Source organism: Temnothorax americanus, unplaced genomic scaffold, assembly GCF_048541705.1.
Source record: "Temnothorax americanus isolate GAGA-0224 unplaced genomic scaffold, ASM4854170v1 Scaffold83, whole genome shotgun sequence".
Taxonomy (NCBI): Eukaryota; Metazoa; Arthropoda; class Insecta; order Hymenoptera; family Formicidae; genus Temnothorax; species Temnothorax americanus.
In genome coordinates, this window is record NW_027509806.1 from 22,001 (window position 1) to 41,662 (window position 19,662).

General features: G+C 44.8%; 3 protein-coding genes across 3 annotated transcripts; 2 read left to right on the forward strand and 1 right to left on the reverse strand.

Annotated features, from left to right (window-relative positions):
• Positions 1-7,051: 7,051 nt before the first annotated feature.
• LOC143907557 (uncharacterized) lies at positions 7,052-19,109 on the reverse strand. The gene is made up of 2 exons (XM_077424397.1): positions 18,935-19,109; positions 7,052-7,785 (listed from the first exon to the last, which is right to left on the reverse strand). The coding sequence occupies exon 2, from the start codon at positions 7,742-7,744 to the stop codon at positions 7,061-7,063; it is 684 nt and encodes a 227-aa protein (XP_077280523.1). The 5' UTR covers positions 7,745-7,785; positions 18,935-19,109; the 3' UTR covers positions 7,052-7,060.
• Positions 11,016-13,097, forward strand: LOC143907528 (uncharacterized). Its single transcript, XM_077424372.1, has one exon. It carries the CDS (start codon positions 11,016-11,018, stop codon positions 13,095-13,097), a length of 2,082 nt encoding a protein of 693 aa, XP_077280498.1.
• On the forward strand, positions 13,163-16,096 carry LOC143907530 (uncharacterized). The gene has a single exon (XM_077424373.1). The coding sequence runs from the start codon at positions 13,163-13,165 to the stop codon at positions 16,094-16,096; it is 2,934 nt and encodes a 977-aa protein (XP_077280499.1).
• Positions 19,110-19,662: the final 553 nt, after the last annotated feature.

Genomic DNA, 19,662 nt, shown 5'->3' on the forward strand with positions numbered 1-19,662 from the left:
CAAATCATATAATCAGTCGCGCGAGCGTCCGAAACAAAACAAAAAGAAATAATGGTAGCGCGGACACCGGAATGAACGAATTACCGCGTTATCGTACAGTAACGCGCAGAAGACGCGGCGTTTAAATCAGAGGGATACAGTATGACGAAACTTACAATTAATATGGAACATCAACAGTAAACACGATATAATCACGGAAATAGAAATAAAGATCTCGCAAGAAAGATCGCGAGAAGACGATACCTCACGCTCGGAGCGCGTGAACGCAACGCCGGGAGTCGCACGAAAACTCTGTCGCCAATTATCTTAAGCCTAACGCAAGTATAGATCGTGGCGTAAGCCACGTCCCAACGTAATGAGGACCGAACGCACCACGATAACGCGAGATTAATTTCGGCGCGATCGCAAGGAGACGCGGAATACTATAACAAACGCGAAAATACGGACTTAATCTAACGCGAGAAATAGCCAAAGGTAGCGCCAGTCATTCGGGCAAAGACAATACTGTCCTCAGTGATTTCCCAACGCGAAAACGAGACGCCGAAGCAATCGGCGTAGCGCGAAATACTGGAAGGAACGCGAGGAAAATGTGCGGGATTACCGCGAACAATAATAACACGCAGTCACCGAACAACGCATCCGAACATAACTACCCTAACACGCACGATTTTCTGAGGCAATTAGCCACTCACAGACGGCCGATTAACGCGAATGATGTGCCGACGCGGGCTACAATGCAACCTACGTAATATTAGGTAATCCGATACGCCGTGAACACGGAAGGCGCGAGGCACAACCACGAGCGCCGACATTATACGAAACGGACTCGCAGTAACAGATTTCGCCACAAATCTATCGCGATCTTCAGAGGCTCGCAATCGCGTCTTTATTTCAATTCCGCGGCCACGACACCATCCCGAGGCCCTTCGCTCTCGCTGTCGATCGCCATTCGATACGCGGTCTCCAGGGACCGTGCGCGTCGCGATGTTACAACGTTTTCCCGGACGAAAGCGTGCACCGGAGGGCGGCGTCGTGGCTTTACATCCCGATATTAATTACTGCGGGCCACCTCACCGATGTGATGTCTCCTCGTAGGGTTCCTCGCCGTCACCTCGTACAGAGGATCGTCGCAGCGTAACCAATTTTCCCGACGCGGGGCGGCTATCGCGTAGTTTAAGAAGAACGTTCGGACTCGCCGACGGACGACCAGAGAGTGTCTCGCTAGATTCGCTCGATAACGGAATCGATGCGGCACCCCCTTCCGTAGGGGCGTGCCAACCAATCGAGAGCGAGCTTGCAAGCTCGCGCGATATTCTAACGCAGAATCGTCGTAAGGTGGATCCTTCGGGGGCGCGCAACAGTCCCTCGGCGGCGTAGCGACTTCTTAAATTTGTCCCTGGGCAGCGGACTGGACTTTGTTCTGGCCGGCGTGCCTCCGGTTGCCCTCGGGGCGGTTATCAGTCACCCCGCGGGCCGGTATTTCGTAGAGGCAGCTTGCTGAGGCCGGGTTTGTCCCGGTACCTGGGGCCCCGCTACCGGCGGCCTTGTCCATCGCCGCCTCATTCGCCGCACGCCCGCCGCGTTGCTCTCGCCGCCCGTGATCCATGTAGCTTCCGCTCTCGCCACCCCTCCTCGGTCCTTGGTCCTCCCGGACCTCTTTTGTTATCGGTACTCCCTCGAAGATTCGCCGTGGTGTGGGTGAGGCGCCGCGCGCATTATAATTACACATGAAAATAAAAGAATAGTCAAAACGCGGAAACGATATCGACTTTTTGGCCTCTGGAGATCTCGTCGTCGCCTCTCTGGCTCGTCCCTGGGCGCAAATTTCCGCGCCTTGTGACGGCGGCGGGGCGCTGCCACAAAGCGGCCGGCCGCAACGGCACAGTATATACATATATTCCAACTTAATAAACTGCGCGCCGATTGTTTGTCGGACTTGAAACACTGTTATCGTTGGAACATTAATACCTTTCCCTTCCCGGAATTAAATCTATACGATTTAATTATTTAAAGAACTGTAAAGAAATTATTGCGAAAAATATTACCTCAGCCAGGATTCGAACCTGGAACCTCCCTCATTCCGTGAAGGGCGTCGTACCAATTCGACTACCGAGGCATGTGGTAATATTTATCGCAATAACAGCATTGATAAGTTTAACAAACGCATGTTTTAGCCTGCGTAGATTCAAATATATCATTAGACTCGTGAAAATATCAACAAATTAATTAAAAGACGGCGATACGAATCAAGCGCGGTAAGTGGTGCGCAACTAGAGAATTAATAGTTACAGAAGTAACGAATTACAATGTATATACATATATACATATATTTCAACTTAATTTTTTATTACTTAATATTTTATAACTTAATATTTTTTGCAATAATTTCTTTACAGTTCTTTAAATAATTAAATCGCATAGATTTAATTCCGGGGAGAGAAAGGTATTAATGTTCCAACGATAACTGTGTTTCAAGTCCGACAAACAATCGGCGCGCAGTTTATTAAGTTGGAATATATGTATATACGTATATACATTGTAATTCGTTACTTCTGTAACTATTAATTCTCTAGTTGCGCACTACTTACCGCGCTTGACTCGTATCGCCGTCTTTTAATTAATTTGTTGATATTTTCACGAGTCTAATGATATATTTTAGTATTAATAGTATATTTTAGTATATTTAGAGTTTTATATATATAAAGGAAGATGTTCTGACAGTATAAAATAAGGGTCGAATAAAAAGATGAGGATGTACAAGATTTATTCCAGGAAAAAAATGTAATATTTACCCCAAAAAAAAGAAAAAAAATAAATATAATGTTAAAATGTCAAAATTTGAATAAATAAAATTTTGTTTTAGAAATATATCTTTTCTTTAAAGATTTTTTAAATCAATATCTCGAAAAACAATGTATTCATTTAATATAAATGTTAATAATTGGTATCTCATTTTCTTGTTTTATGCGTGGCATGCTTCATATATATGTGTCAACTTGCGAGGTTCGTTTCAAATGACAGAAAAGTTATAAAACTAAACTAACAAATTATTGATAAAGAAAGCTAAAGAGAGAGAGAGAGAGTGTGTGTGTGTGTGCTATGTAAGGAGGTAAAGAAGACGTTAGAAAAAGACAGAGTAAGTGTAAAGGACAGAAAAATTATAAAACTAATGTAATTATTGAGAGTAAGAGAGAGAGAGAGAGAGAGAGAGAGAGAGAGAGAGAGAGAGTTTTTAAAATAAGAATCATATCATTATTGGCATAAGTTAGGTTAATTCGACTGTGTTTGTGGGTATATTTCATATGTATTGCGTGTTTTATTACATATGTCCTCTAGGGCGTGTCCTCCGGGGCGAAGCCCGGGTAACCAGCTAGTAAAGTATATATTTACAATAGTCAATAAGGAGCAAGCTCGTGTATAAATAATAAGACAAGGTTAACGACCAATGACGAGCAATAAGGTTGACATGAATTCAAATATATTATTGACAATATTAAATTGGGGCGTTTCGGCAACACCGTGCTTTCATCAGCCTAACAAATTACAATAAATTAATCATAAATAATCACGAATAATCACGAATCATACATTTCTCCATCCAAATAAGTACGGTAATAATGTTATGCAGTCATAATCGCTGTACAAACGGTATTTTGTCGGAAGATGCGAAACCGAGGATAATCTTGAAATTGTTAATTATAAAATCGGAGTCAAACCGCATTTTTAAAAAACTTGCTTAAAAGTCCGGACAAATCCATGATTTATTTCACAGTCGACAATGGGAATGAATCGAGTCAAGTCAGCGAAGTCTGCACGTCACCATGACGAGTCAACAGTAAAAAGTTGAAAAATGCGTTTGAGCTGTAACAATGGAAATAAATATGGAAAACATGTTTCCGAACCGTAATGAACAACCGTGCAAAGTATGATTGTTGAATTTATACGTACTGATAACCGAGAGAAAACCACGCTTTAATTTCAAGTACCGTACTGTTTCAAATCTCATATGTGACTGAGCATTATATCGCTGCCTCGTATTCGACTAACAACAACGGATGTCAATCGGACAGTAAATAAGTCCCTATGGCTTGTTAGCAAGTTCGCTTAAAATACTAAAATAGGAACCATCAAGTAACTCAGTATTTTTGTTGAAATTAATGCCATTCTTTTGTTTCTTTATATATATCATTTCTGAGATGAGTCGCTTATAATAATTTGTTTTAAAATCTAAAATTTCAGGATTGTTCCAATTAAAAGTATGATCCGAATTTAACATATGCTCCGTGATAACTGAGTGTTTTGATGGATCCAATTTATAATTATTTTTGTGTTCGTTAATTCTTGTTTTCAGTTGTCGTTTGGTTTGCCCCACATAGGAGGCATCACAATCATTACAGTTGATTTTATAGATACATTATTGTTCGAACACAATACATTGGCATTTTTTTGTGTTTTTATAAATTTATTTAATTTATTAAGAACTCTCTGTACCCTATTATGTGTCCTTTTTTGTTAAAAAGATTAGCTGTTTTTTTGGAAATATTGTTTATAAACGGCATTACAATGATCTTTCTTCTATTTTCAACTAAATCATTGTCTTCCAAATCAATTGTATCGCGCGCATTAACACTATTGTTATGTTTAAGTTTACTGCTGAATAATGCATTTAATCTTATGTTAATTCTTTTGAAGATCAAATTCAAAGGATAACCGTTGTTTTTCAAAATATTGGTAGGATAATAGTATGGCCTTGTCGACTAATCCGTATATTGTGCCGATTTTATGGCAATCAGGATGGTTCGAATAATACGATAAGTATCTGCCTGAAAATGTAACCTTATGGTACCAATCCAAGACAACAATGTCATTAATTATATGTAGTTGTAAATCTAAAAAACTTAAAGAACGGTCCTTTTCATATTCAATGGTAAACTTCAAATGACTTCAGTCTTTCGTGGTAATTGTTGAAATTATCCAAAATGTATTGCGCTTTGTCGCGTGGAACCGGCATAATTATATTGTCAACATAACGGTAATAAAAAGGTAAATTAAAGTCTATCGATTCTAATATTGTTTCCTCTAAATCTTGCATTACCATGTCAGCTATAATCGGAGATAACGGAGATCCCATAGGAGAACCAAATGTTTGCTTATATATTACATTATTGAATGTAAAATATGTGGATGACAGTATAAACTCTATGGCCATTAAAAAATTTTTTTATTTTTTTTTATTTTGGTACTTTTTTTATATGTGACCACCTTTTTTTGATACTCTCCAATGCAAGATTCAGAGGAATATTTGTGAAAAGTGAAGTCGCATCTAAAGATATAAATATATCTGTATTGGAAATTTTTTGTGCAGAGAGCGCCTTATATAAGTCAAAACTGTTATTGACATGACTTCTTGTTTTTGGTATTGTATCAGAAATAATTTTGTGTAGGAACCTGGCAAGGGGATATAAAGCTGTGTCTATCGAGAAAACAATTATTCTAAACGGATGGTTAGGCTTATGGATTTTAGGAAGGACGTATCCTTTAGGTAAAATTGTGTCACTGGAACGCATTCTATAATAATCTTGTTTAGAAATGTACTCTTTGCTGAACCATGATTTGAGTAAATTGTTGCAATTGTTCTCAATTTGTTTAGCAGGGTTCTTTTTCACAATTGTGTAAGTGTTTTCATCTTGTAATATTTCTTCTGTATTTTGAATGTAATGGTCTTTGTTCATAGCAACTGTGATGTTGCCTTTGTCCGCACGTGTAAAAATAATGTCTGGATTGTTTTTGCAAAATCTTTGGGTTATTTTGTACATCGTTAGAAGTTTAATGTTAATGTTGTTAGTGGTTGGTTTAGAATATAGGTAATTACGTAACTGTGGGATGACTGCATTTCTTATCCGTGGAAAATTATCAATATTGTGACGTTTCGTGTTCCCTTCTATATCCTTAATAAACTCATGTATGTTGTTCTTTTTGTTTAAACTGTTTGGGAGGCAACTGTTCCGGACTTTTAAGCAAGTTTTTTGAAAATGCGGTTTGTCTCCGATTTTATAATTAACAATTTCAAGATTATCCTCGGTTTTGCATCTTCCGACAAAATACCGTTTGTACAGCAATTATGACTACATAACATTATTACCGTACTTATTTGGATGGAGAAATGTATGACTCGTGATTATTCGTAATTATTTATGATTAATTTATTGTAATTTGTTGGGCTGATGAAGGCACGGTGTTGCCGAAACGTCCCAATTTAATATTGTCAATAATATATTTGAATCCATGTCAACCTTATTGCTCGTCATTAGTCGTTAACCTTGTCTTGTTATAGTTAGTTTGAGCTTCTTTATTACCCCAAAGGGGTCCAAAAGGGCGTTTTGGAGGGACGTACCCAACCCTGTACATATGTCCCTGCCATGGGCTCATCGGCGTTTTCTCAGGGACGTACCCAACCCTTTACACTCTACATGTCATTATCAAAAATAAAAAAATAAATTACAACAAAAAAGAAAAACATCGGCGTTTTTTCGGGACGTACCCAACCCTGTACATTTTATGTAAACTTTTAAACCAAATCTCGTTCAACGGCTGGTGTCCCCGATAAACGCAGCACCAAAGAGAAATCTCTGGTCCCATCTAACTGGCTCCTTCGTCAGTTCGGATCCGGGTATCGGGGAATGCATCGGTAATGTGAAATCCCGCTGTTGGTTGTATACTTTCCTCCGTCTGTTATAACAACTATAACGGACGGTTCCAAGTAAAACGGGCATCTCCCTTGGCCACACGTGTCCATGCCGGTCTGCATACGATTTATGTTCAGCACATCCGACGCGTGCTTCAAAGCGGCACCCAGGGTCGTCAAGCCAACGCCTTTGACGAAGGTCTCCACGGCGCTTTTGGCTGGATCCAGCATTGCCTTCTTCTTATCGTCGTCGCCGCCACAGCACGTTTTCGCCCATGCCGGGACCATGGTGACCGCGCCTCCTCTACCAGGCGGTTTTTCGCTATTCGGTCCCCCGCTACCCGCTCCCGTATTCCCCTGATTTCCTCTTCCTTCTTACTCAGCCTTTGTTTTTTCCTTTACCTCTTCCGTCTCCAATAGTAGGCTCTTCTCTAGCTCGCTTGCTATCTCATCCTCTTCTGATCCTTTTGTTCTTCCATCATCTTCTCCCCTTCTCTCCTTTCTCCTCTTCTTCTCTTCTCCCTCTCTAATTTTTCTTTCCACAGATTTGTCTTCGTCCATTTTAACTTTTAGTCTACTCCCTGCCCTCCTCCTTGCCTCTAATACTCTCCATTTCTCCTCTTCACTTCCCAGCCTCACCAGCATCGTGAGCCATTCTCCTCTCAGCCCTATTACGCTCACTTCCTTCATTTCTACTCTTACCTTCAGTTCCTCCGCGAGCAGTTGTCTCACTTTCTCCCAGTTCGTTCCCTTTCCCATCCATCTGTTCCTTTCTACCCTCATTATTATGTTTTTCCTCCTTCTCTCATCTTCATTCCTTTCATCGTCGTCGGACCACCATTTCATTTCTTCTTGCCTGCCCCTGTTCCCTGCGCTTTCGTCCCTCTTCCTTTTACCCGCGCCCATTTCTAGCCTGCGTATTTTTCTTTTCAGGTTCTCTATCTCCTCTCTCTGGTCCTTTACTTCCTCTTTTAGTGCTCTCAGTGTTTCCTTTGCTTGATCCCTTATCATTTCCTCCAGCATCTCTCTCTTTACCGTCACCTTCGCTCTGAATTCCATTCCTTCCTTTTGTCCTGTGCTCCCCTTTTCTTTGACCTTATCTGAAATTCAAATTTTCTTAGCCATCTATTTCTAAACCTCTTTTTCCTTCCTCCCCCCCCATTCCTCATCTCTTCTATCGCTTTCATCCATTCCTCCCCCTCTCCTTTTTCACTCATTATCTTCTCCACCACGTCTTGCCAACTCTCTCCCTCCCAATCTTCCCATCTCGAGCATTCTTCCCAGACATGTTCCCACGTCTCCTCCTTCTTCTCACATATCCTGCATTTTTTGTCTTCCTCTTTTCCCCAGTATAGTCCCTCCCTAATCTCGTTGCCCAATCTGAACCTTGCGATTCTGTTCCATCTTGCCTCTTCCCAGCCCTTCTTTAGATATTCCGGTATCCCATCCTTCCTTATTCGTTTATACCACCTATTGTATTTTGATTCCTTAATCTTTCCCATTCTTTCTTGTCTTTGTTTCGCTTTCTCCTTGTGTTCTATTGCCTCCTCCGTCAGTTCCTCCTCCCCTCCCTTTTCTACCCCGATGCCTTCCCAGTATTCCTTTCTCTCTTGCTCCCATCTTCCTATTATCCTTTCCTTCTTCCATCTTTCTTTCATTTCTTCCAAACATTTCTTTGCTATTTTTCCTCCTCTACCTTCTCCAGTTTTCTTTCGAATTTCCATGCTCTCTTGCTCGCTCTAGCTCCCATTTTTTCCCTTTCTAGTTCGTCCCTGACCATGTACCCTGGGGTCCTCCAGTTTACACCGAGTGTCCATCTGAGGTATCTCTCGTGTATCCCTTCTACCTCCCTCCTTTCCTTCCACCCCCATATTTCAGCCCCGTATCCCATCACCGTCCATATCAGTGTATCATACAGCCAGATCCTTCTTTTACAGTCCTTTTTCCACATCCTTTTACCTATTCCCCACACTTCCCTCATCACCCTTGCTGCCTTCCTTCTTCTCTCTCTGATATGTGCCTCCTGCCTTCCATTCGCCATCAGCGTGTACCCCAGATATTTGAATTCTTTGACCTCTTCTAATTTCTTTCCCTTCCATCTCCAGTCATATTTCTTCTTCCTCCCTCCTCCTTTTCTAAATCTTATTATCTTCGTCTTCTCCGTACTCAGCGTTAGGCCTTTCCTGTCTAGGTATCCCTCAAGCTTGCTTATCATGGATCTCATGTCCTGTTCCTCCTCTGCTAGTACTGCTATGTCATCTGCGTACATTAGGGTGTATATCTTCTCCCCTTTTATACTCACACCCCCCCCATCCGCCTTTCCTCATGTGATCCTCTATGTCTGCAATTAGTAAGTTAAACAGTATCGGGCTTAACGGGCAGCCCTGTTTTAATCCCTTCGCCATCCAGAATGATTCCCCTTTTTCTTCTCCCCTTCTTACATTGCTTTTTGTTTTTCTCAGGACTTCCTCCACCCTATCTATCAGTCCTTGCCTTACTCCTCTCTCTTTCATTGCCTTAATTAGCACTTCCTTATCTACAGAGTCAAACGCCGCTTTGAGATCTACGAATAGAACTGTCATCTTCCCTTTTTCCTTTCCTAGCTGTCTGTTTATCAAATAGTTTAGCGTAAATATCTGGTCCATCGTCCCCATTCCTTTTCTAAATCCTGCTTGGTTATCGGGAATCAAGTTCTTCATTTCTACCTCATTCCTTATCCTTTCTGCTAATACCGCCGTGTATATCTTATACATTGAGGGCATAATCGTCATCCCTCTGTAGTCTTTTACCTCTTTTCCTTCTCCTTTTTTCACTAGAGGTATTATCTAACCCTCCTTCCACTGTTCAGGCCAGCCTTCTCCCCTCCATACTCGTTTACATATTTCCCAGGCCCACCTCACTATCTCTTCTCCTCCATATTTCCATACTTCATTCGGGATTCCGTCCTTACCTATTGCCTTTCCTGTTTTTAGTTTCTTTGTTACATTTCTCACCTCCTCTAACTCTATCTCTTCCTCGTCTTGTCTGTCCCTCCCTCCTTCCCCTTTCACTACCCTGTTCTCCACGCCTCCCATTAGTTCCATGAAGTATTTTTTCCACTCTTCCAGCCCTATGTCTTCGTTTATCCTTTTCCTTCTTTTCCTTACTCTCCCTATCAGTTCCCATACCTTACTTTCCGATCTCGCTTCTCCTATCTCTGTAATCATCCTTTCCTTCTCTTCCTTTTTCTTTCTTTCACATACTTCTCTGTATTTCCTCCTCCTTTCTCTATATCTTTCTACCTCCCCTTTCCCCTTTCTCCACTTTCTTAGTTCTGCCCTCGCTTCTTTCTTTTTCTCCTTGCATTCTTCATCCCACCATCCTCTTCTGTTCTTATTGGCACCCCTGACCTCCCCCTTTTCATTTTCCTTTAGTATTTCTCTTATCTTTGACACCCCTTCCTCTATCTCCTCCTGCAATTTTCTGTTTCCTCCTATCTTTCCTATCTTCTCAACGAAGTGTTTTCTTCCTTCTTCGCTCCATATTCCTCTTCTTCTTGTGATTTCTATTTTTTCCCTTCTCTGTGTTCTCTTCGCTCCGCCGCTTATCCATAGTATTAGCGGGTGATGGTCTGATTCTACTCTATCCCCTATTTCTAGTCTTTCTAATTTTTTCTCTGCTATCCTCATCACCTATAATATAGTCTGTTCCGGAATGATTTGAAAATTAAAGCTAAGGTAAGCGAAATGAAGAAGCGTCCCGGTATATCTCGCGTTATTATTATTGTTTCCGATCTGTCGCGTTCCGGCGGTGCCTGCGATCCGGAGAGTTTCCCAGCTCGGTACGATATCGCGTGGAACATGCGAGGTTCACGTGGAGCCTCACCTCGAATAAGATGATCGACATAAACACACGCGTGCGGGCGTTCGAGCTCGAGCATAGACAGTTTGCTTTCGGAGCGCTTTCAATACACTGTTACGCGACAGCTCTTCGGAAACCAAGTATATTGAACGACTTCGTTTGTCGATCGTTTCGTCTTGCGAGCTATCTTGAATGGCGCGAATAATTACTTCGATCGATATTGACTCTGATTTCGTTAAGCATCTGTATTAGGAACAATAAAAGTGTTACAACTCTATACGGGCCCTCTCATTTCGCTTAGTGGTCCGTCCTCCTCGATTCCCGGTCTCTAACAAGATAGTACCAGCTCCGCCCGGAGTGTTTTCCAAGCAATAGCATTCCGAAACATTTGGTCCTTCGAGCCGGATCGGGATTGAGGTCTTGTGAACAGTGAAGTGGGCTGCTGGCGTGAATTGTGAGTGACCGTGTCTGAGTCACTATCGCCGCCAAGATGTCGTCCTTCGAAGAACTGCTCCTCAAACAGCGCTCATTATTCAACTCCGTTATGAATACTATCTCGAATTTCAAAAAATTGGGACAGGCGAAGATGACCCCTGCAGCTACCAAGGCGCGAATCGAAAGTACCAAGGAGAGGTTCGAGCAGTGCCGAGTTTTAGATGCGAAGCTGCACGTCATCACCGACGCCGCGACCAAGGCGTCATACTCCTACTTCACCGATCGCGAATTCGAGCATTGTGAGGAGTGCTACGATGCTGCGCTGGATTATCTCTACGAGCAGCTCGGTGAGCTTCTTCCACCCCGGGATGCCTCCGTAAACGTAAGTCGGGTCCCAGAATTTCCATCGCATACCGCGCTCAATCTGCCGAAGGTCACCCTACCAAGCTTCGATGGATCGTACGAGAAGTGGGAGAGCTTCCGAGACCGATTCTACTCGATGATTATTTGCGAGGCGAGTTTGTCAAACGTTCAACGACTACACCATTTATTCTCGTGTTTAAAGGGTGAAGCGAGCGCATCCATCGAACATTTAGCGTTAACGTCCGAGAATTTTGATGTCGCGTGGCAAATTCTCTCGTCGCGATTTGAAAATAAACGGCGTCTTATTAATACTCATCTGAACAAGCTGTTTACATTGCCCAATGTCACCGCGAAATCGGCTCAAGAATTGCGTGCCTTGCGAGACAAAGTACATGCCGCGACCGCGGCCTTGAGGAATTTAGCGCGTCCGGTGGATCAATGGAGCGACATTCTCGTATTCTTGATTACGCAGAAACTCGATAACGCTTCGCGTGAAGCATGGGAACTTAAGTTAGGTAGTAGCGTTTACTATCCGACTTACGCCGAAATAGACGCGTTTATGGATTCTCGCATCCGCGCCCTCGATTCGATAATACCGTTTGCGACGGAAAAACCGGCCGACGCGGCGGCAAAAAATAAAGCGAAGCCGAAGGCGATAGCATCCCACGCTGCGAGCGCTACGAAGCTTTCATGTCCTGTGTGCGCCGCGCAACACCTCTTGTACCAATGCTCCGAATTTCTCAATAAAACGCCGACTCAAAGACACGAGCTCGTTAAGAAATGCAAAAGATGCTTAAATTGTTTTAGTGCAAAGCATCAAGCAAAGGAATGCACGAGCCCTCACTCGTGTAAGCAATGTCAGAAGAAGCATCACACATTGCTGCATTTTCCGGAAATTGCGAAACAATCCGACAGTGACGCATCCCCCTCCCCTCCTACAAGTGAAGCTTCCCAAACCGGTATCGCCTCTCATATTGTTGCCAAGTCCGTTCCGTCCACCCAGCCGATTCTCCTTGCGACCGCGCGAGTTCGAGTCTACTCGGAGCAAGGTCGATGTCAAACCGTGCGCGCTTTAATCGATCAAGGATCCGCGGCATCGTTTATAACCGAAAACTTAGCCCAGTCGTTGCGCATTCCGAAAGCTCGCACGTCCATCATTGTAACCGGTATCGGGGAGACGCACACTTCAGTTCGACAAGCAGCTACCATCATTATTACTCCAAGTACGTCCGTCAGTCCGGCCTATTCCATTTCCGCCTTAATTTTAAAATCCTTAACGCGGTATTTGCCTAACCGTATTGACGCTCCGATGAACTGGCCCCATTTAAAGGACCTCACCCTCGCCGATCAGGACTTCGCGGGATCCGCTCCGATTGACGTTCTCATTGGTGCCGAACTATTCGGCTCCTTAATTCTCGACGGAGTTCGGAAGGGCGCCGCGAACGAGCCAATAGCCCAAAATACGGTGTTAGGCTGGATTATCTCCGGCCCAACGGGAAGAGCGCGTTCGAGCCAAAGGATCGACGTACATCATGCCTCAGTGGATGAAGATCTCGATTTCAACATTCGACGCTTCTGGGAGGTGGAAGAAATTCCCCGCACGTCCCAATTAACTCCTGAGGACCAAGCGTGTGAGGAGCATTTTCTCCGCACACATTACCGAAATCCCGACGGTCGCTACGTTGTCCGATTACCCTTTAAAAGGGGACCTCCGATTTCCATAGGAGAGTCTAGCCGGCTCTCCAAAGTTACCTTCGCGCAGAAAATCGTTTAAAACGAGAGCCAGCTAAAGCCGCCGAATATCACGATTTCTTAAAGGAATATGCCGATCTGGAGCATATGCAACTAGTTCCTGACAACGAGGAGTCGACTGATCCGACACAGATCGTCTACATCCCTCATCACGCTGTCTTCCGGGAGGGTAGCACAACGACGCGAATTCGTGTTGTATTCAACGCGTCAAGTCCAACCACCAACGGCACCTCTCTTAACGACCACCTCTTTGTCGGCCCTAAGCTACAAACGAATCTCGCTGCCGTCACCCTGCAGTGGCGTCTGTATCGCTACGTCTATTCTGCTGATGTGACTAAAATGTACCGACAGATTCTGGTAAATCCCCTCGATTGTGACTACCAACGGATTTTCTGGCGGCCCGATCCCGACTCCCCCGTTTTGGCCTATCGCTTAGGCACGGTCACATATGGTACTGCCGCTGCCCCGTTCTTGGCACTGAAAGTCACATTACAACTCGTCGTCGACCACGGAGCTGCGTTTCCACTCGCCGTTCCGGTGCTTCAACGAAAACGATACATCGACAATTTTACCTTTGGTGCGGATGACCAAACCCTCGCGCGGCAGACTCGCGATCAAGTCGTTGCGATCATGGCGAAAGGTGGATTCACTCTGCGTAAGTGGGCGAGCAACTCATGTGACCTCCTCGATGATATCGACCCTGCTGATCACGGCCTTGCTCAAGCTCGAGAACTTCGCGAAGATGAAAGAATAAAAATCCTCGTCCTCAGTTGGAACCCGAACCGCGATGTCTTCCAGTTTCAAGTGAAAGGATCACCCACTCTGGGAGAAACCAAGCGTAAAATTCTATCCGAGATTGCCAAATTGTTCGATCCACTCGGATGGGCTACTCCAGTTGTTATTCGGGCAAAAATTTTTATGCAACAACTGTGGGCGTCGAAGTGCAGTTGGGACGAACCAGTTCCGTCCGACCTTCTTACGCAATGGCGCCGCTACTACGAGCAACTTCCGGAACTGGAAAAAATCACCATCCCACGCTGGACTCAATACGGCCCTTATACACTCGACCAGGCGTTACATGGATTTTCCGACGCTTCCACCACGGCCTATGCGGCGGTAGTCTACATGCGCACCGTGTCGATGGACGGTACGGTGACTGTGACGATGCTGGCCGCAAAATCCAAGGTCGCTCCGCTGAAGACCATGAGCGTCCCGAGACTGGAACTCTGTGCATCCCAATTGCTTGCCCGACTCCTCCTATTCGTTTGTCGATCGCTCGATATGCCGTATACACCGACATATTGCTGGACCGACTCCCAAGTAGTTCTGGCCTGGCTGAGTCGCTCACCGGCCTGCTGGAAAACTTTCGTGGCGAATCGTGTCGCAGACATCCAAACGTCACTCCCAAACACCTCCTGGAGTCATGTCTCCTCAGATGAGAATCCTGCCGATTGCGCATCCCGCGGTATTTCTCCCGCCGAGCTAGCCGCAAATTACCTATGGTGGTCAGGTCCCTCCTGGCTTATCCAGCCACCCGAACAATGGCCAAAAGACGTCCTACCAGAAGCAACAAAAACCACCCTCAAAGAACGACCGTCTACGTCGACAGCACATACCACGACGGTCACCCCCTCATGGGACTTATCGAAACGGTACTCATCATGGTCGAAATTGCTACGCGTCACCGCTTACATCCAGCGATTCGTCCGCAACATCCGCTCCCAGCAGCAAGATCCACTCGTTATCTCTCCGCCTTCCATCGCACTACTGCCTGTCGAAGTCGAATCCGCGGAAAACTTCTGGCTACAGTCCATCCAAGCCGATCTGTTTCTAAACGAAATAACCTTCCTGACAAACGCCGTGCCTATTCCAAAATCAAGCTCCCTGCTTCCGCTAAACCCGTTCCTCGACAATCAAAAGCTTATTCGCGTCGGCGGTCGACTGCGTAATGCGAACATCTCAAAAACCACTCGACACCCAATCGTCCTAAGGGACCACCCATTAGTGAGATTGTTGATTCGTGATACTCATGTACGAGCGCTTCACGCTGGCTCGCAATTGACGCTAGCGTTGCTTCGCCAAAAGTATTGGATCCTCCGCGCGCGCTCACTCGTCCGCGCCGTCTTGTATAAGTGCGTTATTTGCACGCGAGAACTAGCACCAATTCCAAGCGAGCTCATGGGCGACCTCCCAGACGTTCGCGTAAACCGCTCCGTCCGAGCATTTGTTCACACCGGCGTCGACTACGCTGGCCCCGTTTCTGTACGTACTGCGAAAGGACGCGGCAACAAGGCTCATAAGGCCTATATCTCTGTGTTTATTTGTATGACCACGAGAGCGATCCATCTGGAGCTCGTCAGCGATTACTCCTCCCCCGCTTTCCTTCCCGCCTTGTCTCGCTTCGTATCTCATCGCGGACGCCCTACGTCCATATACTCAGATAATGGTACTACCTTTCAAGGTGCCGATCGTAAACTAACCACCGCGATAAAACTTACTACCAAGGATCCGAATTTTCTGAATCACTTGGCTACCGAAGGCACTGCCTGGCACTTCCTACCACCCTCCGCTCCACATTTCGGAGGGCTGTGGGAAGCCGCAGTACGCAGTGTTAAGTATCACCTTAAACGCTGTGTCGGGTCATACACGCTGACGTTCGAGGAGCTCGCTACCGTGTTGTGTCGCATCGAGGCTTGCCTAAATTCCCGTCCAATCGCGGCGGTGTCCGAGAACCTAGACGACTACCAGGTTTTAACTCCCGGTCATTTCCTTATCGGAGGACCTCTTATGGCTGTCCCTGAACCCAGCGTTCTCGAGATCAACGAGACCCCCGATTGTCGCGATGGCAATTACTACAGCGAATTACCGAACAATTCTGGAAATCGTGGTCGAATGACTATCTCCTTAACTTGCAGCAGAGGCCCAAGTGGAGGGTCGCGCATAAGCTCGCTAAGGTCGGTCAAATGGTGCTCCTACGAAACGCGCTCGCGCCTCCATGTCAATGGGAGCTTGGCCGCATAACGGCTTGTCATCCCGGCGACGATGGCCTCACCCGTGTCGTCACGATTCAAACCGCGCGTTCTCAGTACAAACGCCCAATTACCAAATTGTGCTTTCTTCCTATTGATATAAATTCTACACAAGATTCCGCCATGGCGGGCGGCGTGGAGTCTGAGCCGTGTGACACGAGCGGAGTCGAGGTGACTTCCGCGACTCACTGTAGCTAGCGATAGAGTCTTTGTACTTAATGCGACATTATATATGGATATATATTTTCGAATGCGAGCATTCGAGGCGGGCGGTATGTTCCGGAATGATTTGAAAATTAAAGCTAAGGTAAGCGAAATGAAGAAGCGTCCCGGTATATCTCGCGTTATTATTATTGTTTCCGATCTGTCGCGTTCCGGCGGTGCCTGCGATCCGGAGAGTTTCCCAGCTCGGTACGATATCGCGTGGAACATGCGAGGTTCACGTGGAGCCTCACCTCGAATAAGATGATCGACATAAACACACGCGTGCGGGCGTTCGAGCTCGAGCATAGACAGTTTGCTTTCGGAGCGCTTTCAATACACTGTTACGCGACAGCTCTTCGGAAACCAAGTATATTGAACGACTTCGTTTGTCGATCGTTTCGTCTTGCGAGCTATCTTGAATGGCGCGAATAATTACTTCGATCGATATTGACTCTGATTTCGTTAAGCATCTGTATTAGGAACAATAAAAGTGTTACAACTCTATACGGGCCCTCTCATTTCGCTTAGTGGTCCGTCCTCCTCGATTCCCGGTCTCTAACAAGATAGTACCAGCTCCGCCCGGAGTGTTTTCCAAGCAATAGCATTCCGAAACATAGTCTATAACTGTTTCACCCTTTCCTCCCGTGTATGTGTATTCTCCTTCTTCGTCTCCCTTCGTGCCACCATTTAAAATCATCAATCCTCTTTCTTCTATGAATTCTAGTAGCGTCCTACCATCCTTGTTCACCTTCTTATCTTTAGAATTTCTCCCTTTTCCTTTCTCATTTTCTTCATCTTCCTCTTCCCTTCCTCCCTCCTCTCCCGTTCTCGCATTAAAATCCCCTCCTATTATGGTCCTTATTCCTATTTTTCCCTCCTCTATGCAATCATTCAACCCTTCTAACTTCTTATCAATGTCTTTGTTTACATATATTCCTATTATTTTCCATATTTCCTCCCCTATTCTTAGCTTGACTTCAACCCTGTTTTCCTCTTCTTCCCTCCCTCTATCCTCCTTTATTTCTTCTATCCCTTTTCTTATACCTACTAGCATTCCTCCGGATGCCCTACCTTTCTTATTCCTCCTATTTGCTATTTGTACTCTCCAGCCAAATTCCTTTGGTAGTTTCTCTTTCATCATCTCCCATCCTTTCTTATCCATCCATGTCTCCATCATAATAATCACATCCCATTTCTTTACCCCATCCCAAAAGTCTCTATCTTTATTTATTATTCCCGCTACATTCCAGAATACCACCTTCGTATCTTCCCTCTCCCCTCTTTCTTTCTCCCCTTTCTTTAAATCTTCTTCTTCCTCAACTCTGGATTCACTTCCTGCCGCTCCCCCTCCTTCCTCCCATTTATTTTCCCCATCCTCCTCGCATTCTTTGTTTTCATTCTCTTCGTTGTGACCTATGAAAGTCTTCACTCTCCTCCAGTCTGCCTTTGCTTTCGTTCCATCTCCATTCCTTGTTGTCCTCCCACATCTTTTGATAACCAGTTGTCACTCTTTTTCCTTTCTCTCTCTTCTCTCTTGCTATTTTTCTTATCTCTGTTTGTATTTGTTTTTCCTGTTTGGTGAGATCGTCATCCAGAAAGCTTCCATATTTCCTTCCTAATTCCTTCTTTTTCATCATAATGTCTCTTTTAGCTTCCCAGTTTTTGCATTTCAAGAGTCTCATTTTGTATTCCCCGTTTCCTATTTCTTGTATTTCTTCTATACTTCCTTCCGTACTGTTTAGTTCTTCCATCAATTTTTCGAAATTTTCTTTTCTCTCTTTAACGTTTCTTAACTTCTCCTCCTTTACGATTATGTTATTTTTTATCCTTCTTCTTTCCGTCATCTCCACACTTTTTTCTATTTCCTTCATTTTTTCTATCAACTCCCTGCCTTCATTCTCCTCTGCGCCCTTCATCTCTAATTTTTCTATCTTCTCCTCCATCGTCTTTACCTTTTCTTCTAGTGCTTTTCTCTGCTTTTCCCATATTTCCTCCCTTCTCTTCCATTCCTCCCTTACTCCCTTTATTTCGTTTTTTATTTCTTCTTTGTCTTTTTTCCTCTCCTCCTCCTGTTCTTCCATTTTCCTCAGTATCTCTTTTAATAGATCCTCTGTCGCCATCTTTCCTTTACCCTCTTCTCCTTTTTTTATCTTCGCTGGCGGTGATTTGTTGGTCCTTCTCGTTTCATTAAATTTGTCGAGAATTTCTTTCTCTGCCGCCCTGGCCGCTTCTTCTTCTAATTCTTTTATTTTCCTTTTCAAAATGAGATCTTTGACCGATCCTAGGCTGTCCGCCCTTCCTCTTTGTTTAGCAAGCTCCTCCGCTTTTGTAGGCCTGCCTCTTGCTTTCCTCTCCCCTTCGTCTTCCCTCTTCTTTCCTATCCTTCTGTGCTGGTCTATCTTTATTCCTAATTCCTTCTCTGCCTCCATCCGCCGCTTTTCCTTTAGCCTTTCCCTCCTATTGGTTATCTTTCCTATGTCTATGGTTGAAAGCACTTATAGCATTTATCCCCTCTATATCCGCGTTAGTCTATGCCCGCTTTCGACCCCGCCTTTCTGTCAGTCGCCACTCTATACTGTTTGTATTCTATGCCACCCGGTCACCTCTCACCCGTCCTTTTCCTTACCTTTTTCCTCTTAACTGCTTCCTCCCGTTCTTAACCCTTTCGCCTACGCCCTCTCGCTCCTCCACGCCTCCCTGTTCCGCCGCTCTTGACCTCTCTAACTTTCCCAATCCTTTTTCTACCTCGAAACTGTTCTCTGCCACACGCACACCTGTTGCTATCTACTCACCGGAACCGGAAGTCTCCCCTTGTCTTGTTATATATTTACAAGTATTTACAGTCTTTAATATTTCCAGTGAAGGAAAAAGCCGTGAGCGCGCACAAAGGTTATCACGGCAGGAGCGACGAGCGGTTAAGCGAAAGCGAAAATGCGGTTGAAGCGAAATACAACGGTCATATATGATAATACTTAGCGGGTGATCTGCGAACGAGAATCAATCCCGCGGCGCAGCGGCGGTCCTTTTATTGCATTCTAGACAAACCTCCCTCCCGGCGGATTTCCACGAATTTCGGGAGGGTGATTGGCCATCGGGGCCCTACGTCATCGTGCGGACGTCACCGTTTTCACGTGACGACCCGACGGGAACGTTGCTTGTTTTTAACCGCAATGTTTATAACATGGATCTTTCCTTTGTGTTTGCTCGGTTACTTGACTTTGTTTTCGCCGATTGAACGTCGGCGAACTTTCCAGAATGCGAATGCTAGAAAGATCCATGCTATGCTGAACATCAACGCGACGAATTTAATGCAAAAATTAAGCGAGCATTTTTCATGCGAAGGTGGTTTCGCGA

Excerpts from the sequence above, each read along its gene's own strand:
- LOC143907528 (XM_077424372.1), top strand. The coding sequence starts at position 11,016 with ATGTCGTCCTTCGAAGAACTGCTCCTCAAACAGCGCTCATTATTCAAC.
- LOC143907530 (XM_077424373.1), top strand. The coding sequence starts at position 13,163 with ATGCAACTAGTTCCTGACAACGAGGAGTCGACTGATCCGACACAGATC.
- LOC143907557 (XM_077424397.1), bottom strand. The coding sequence starts at position 7,744 with ATGGAATTCAGAGCGAAGGTGACGGTAAAGAGAGAGATGCTGGAGGAA.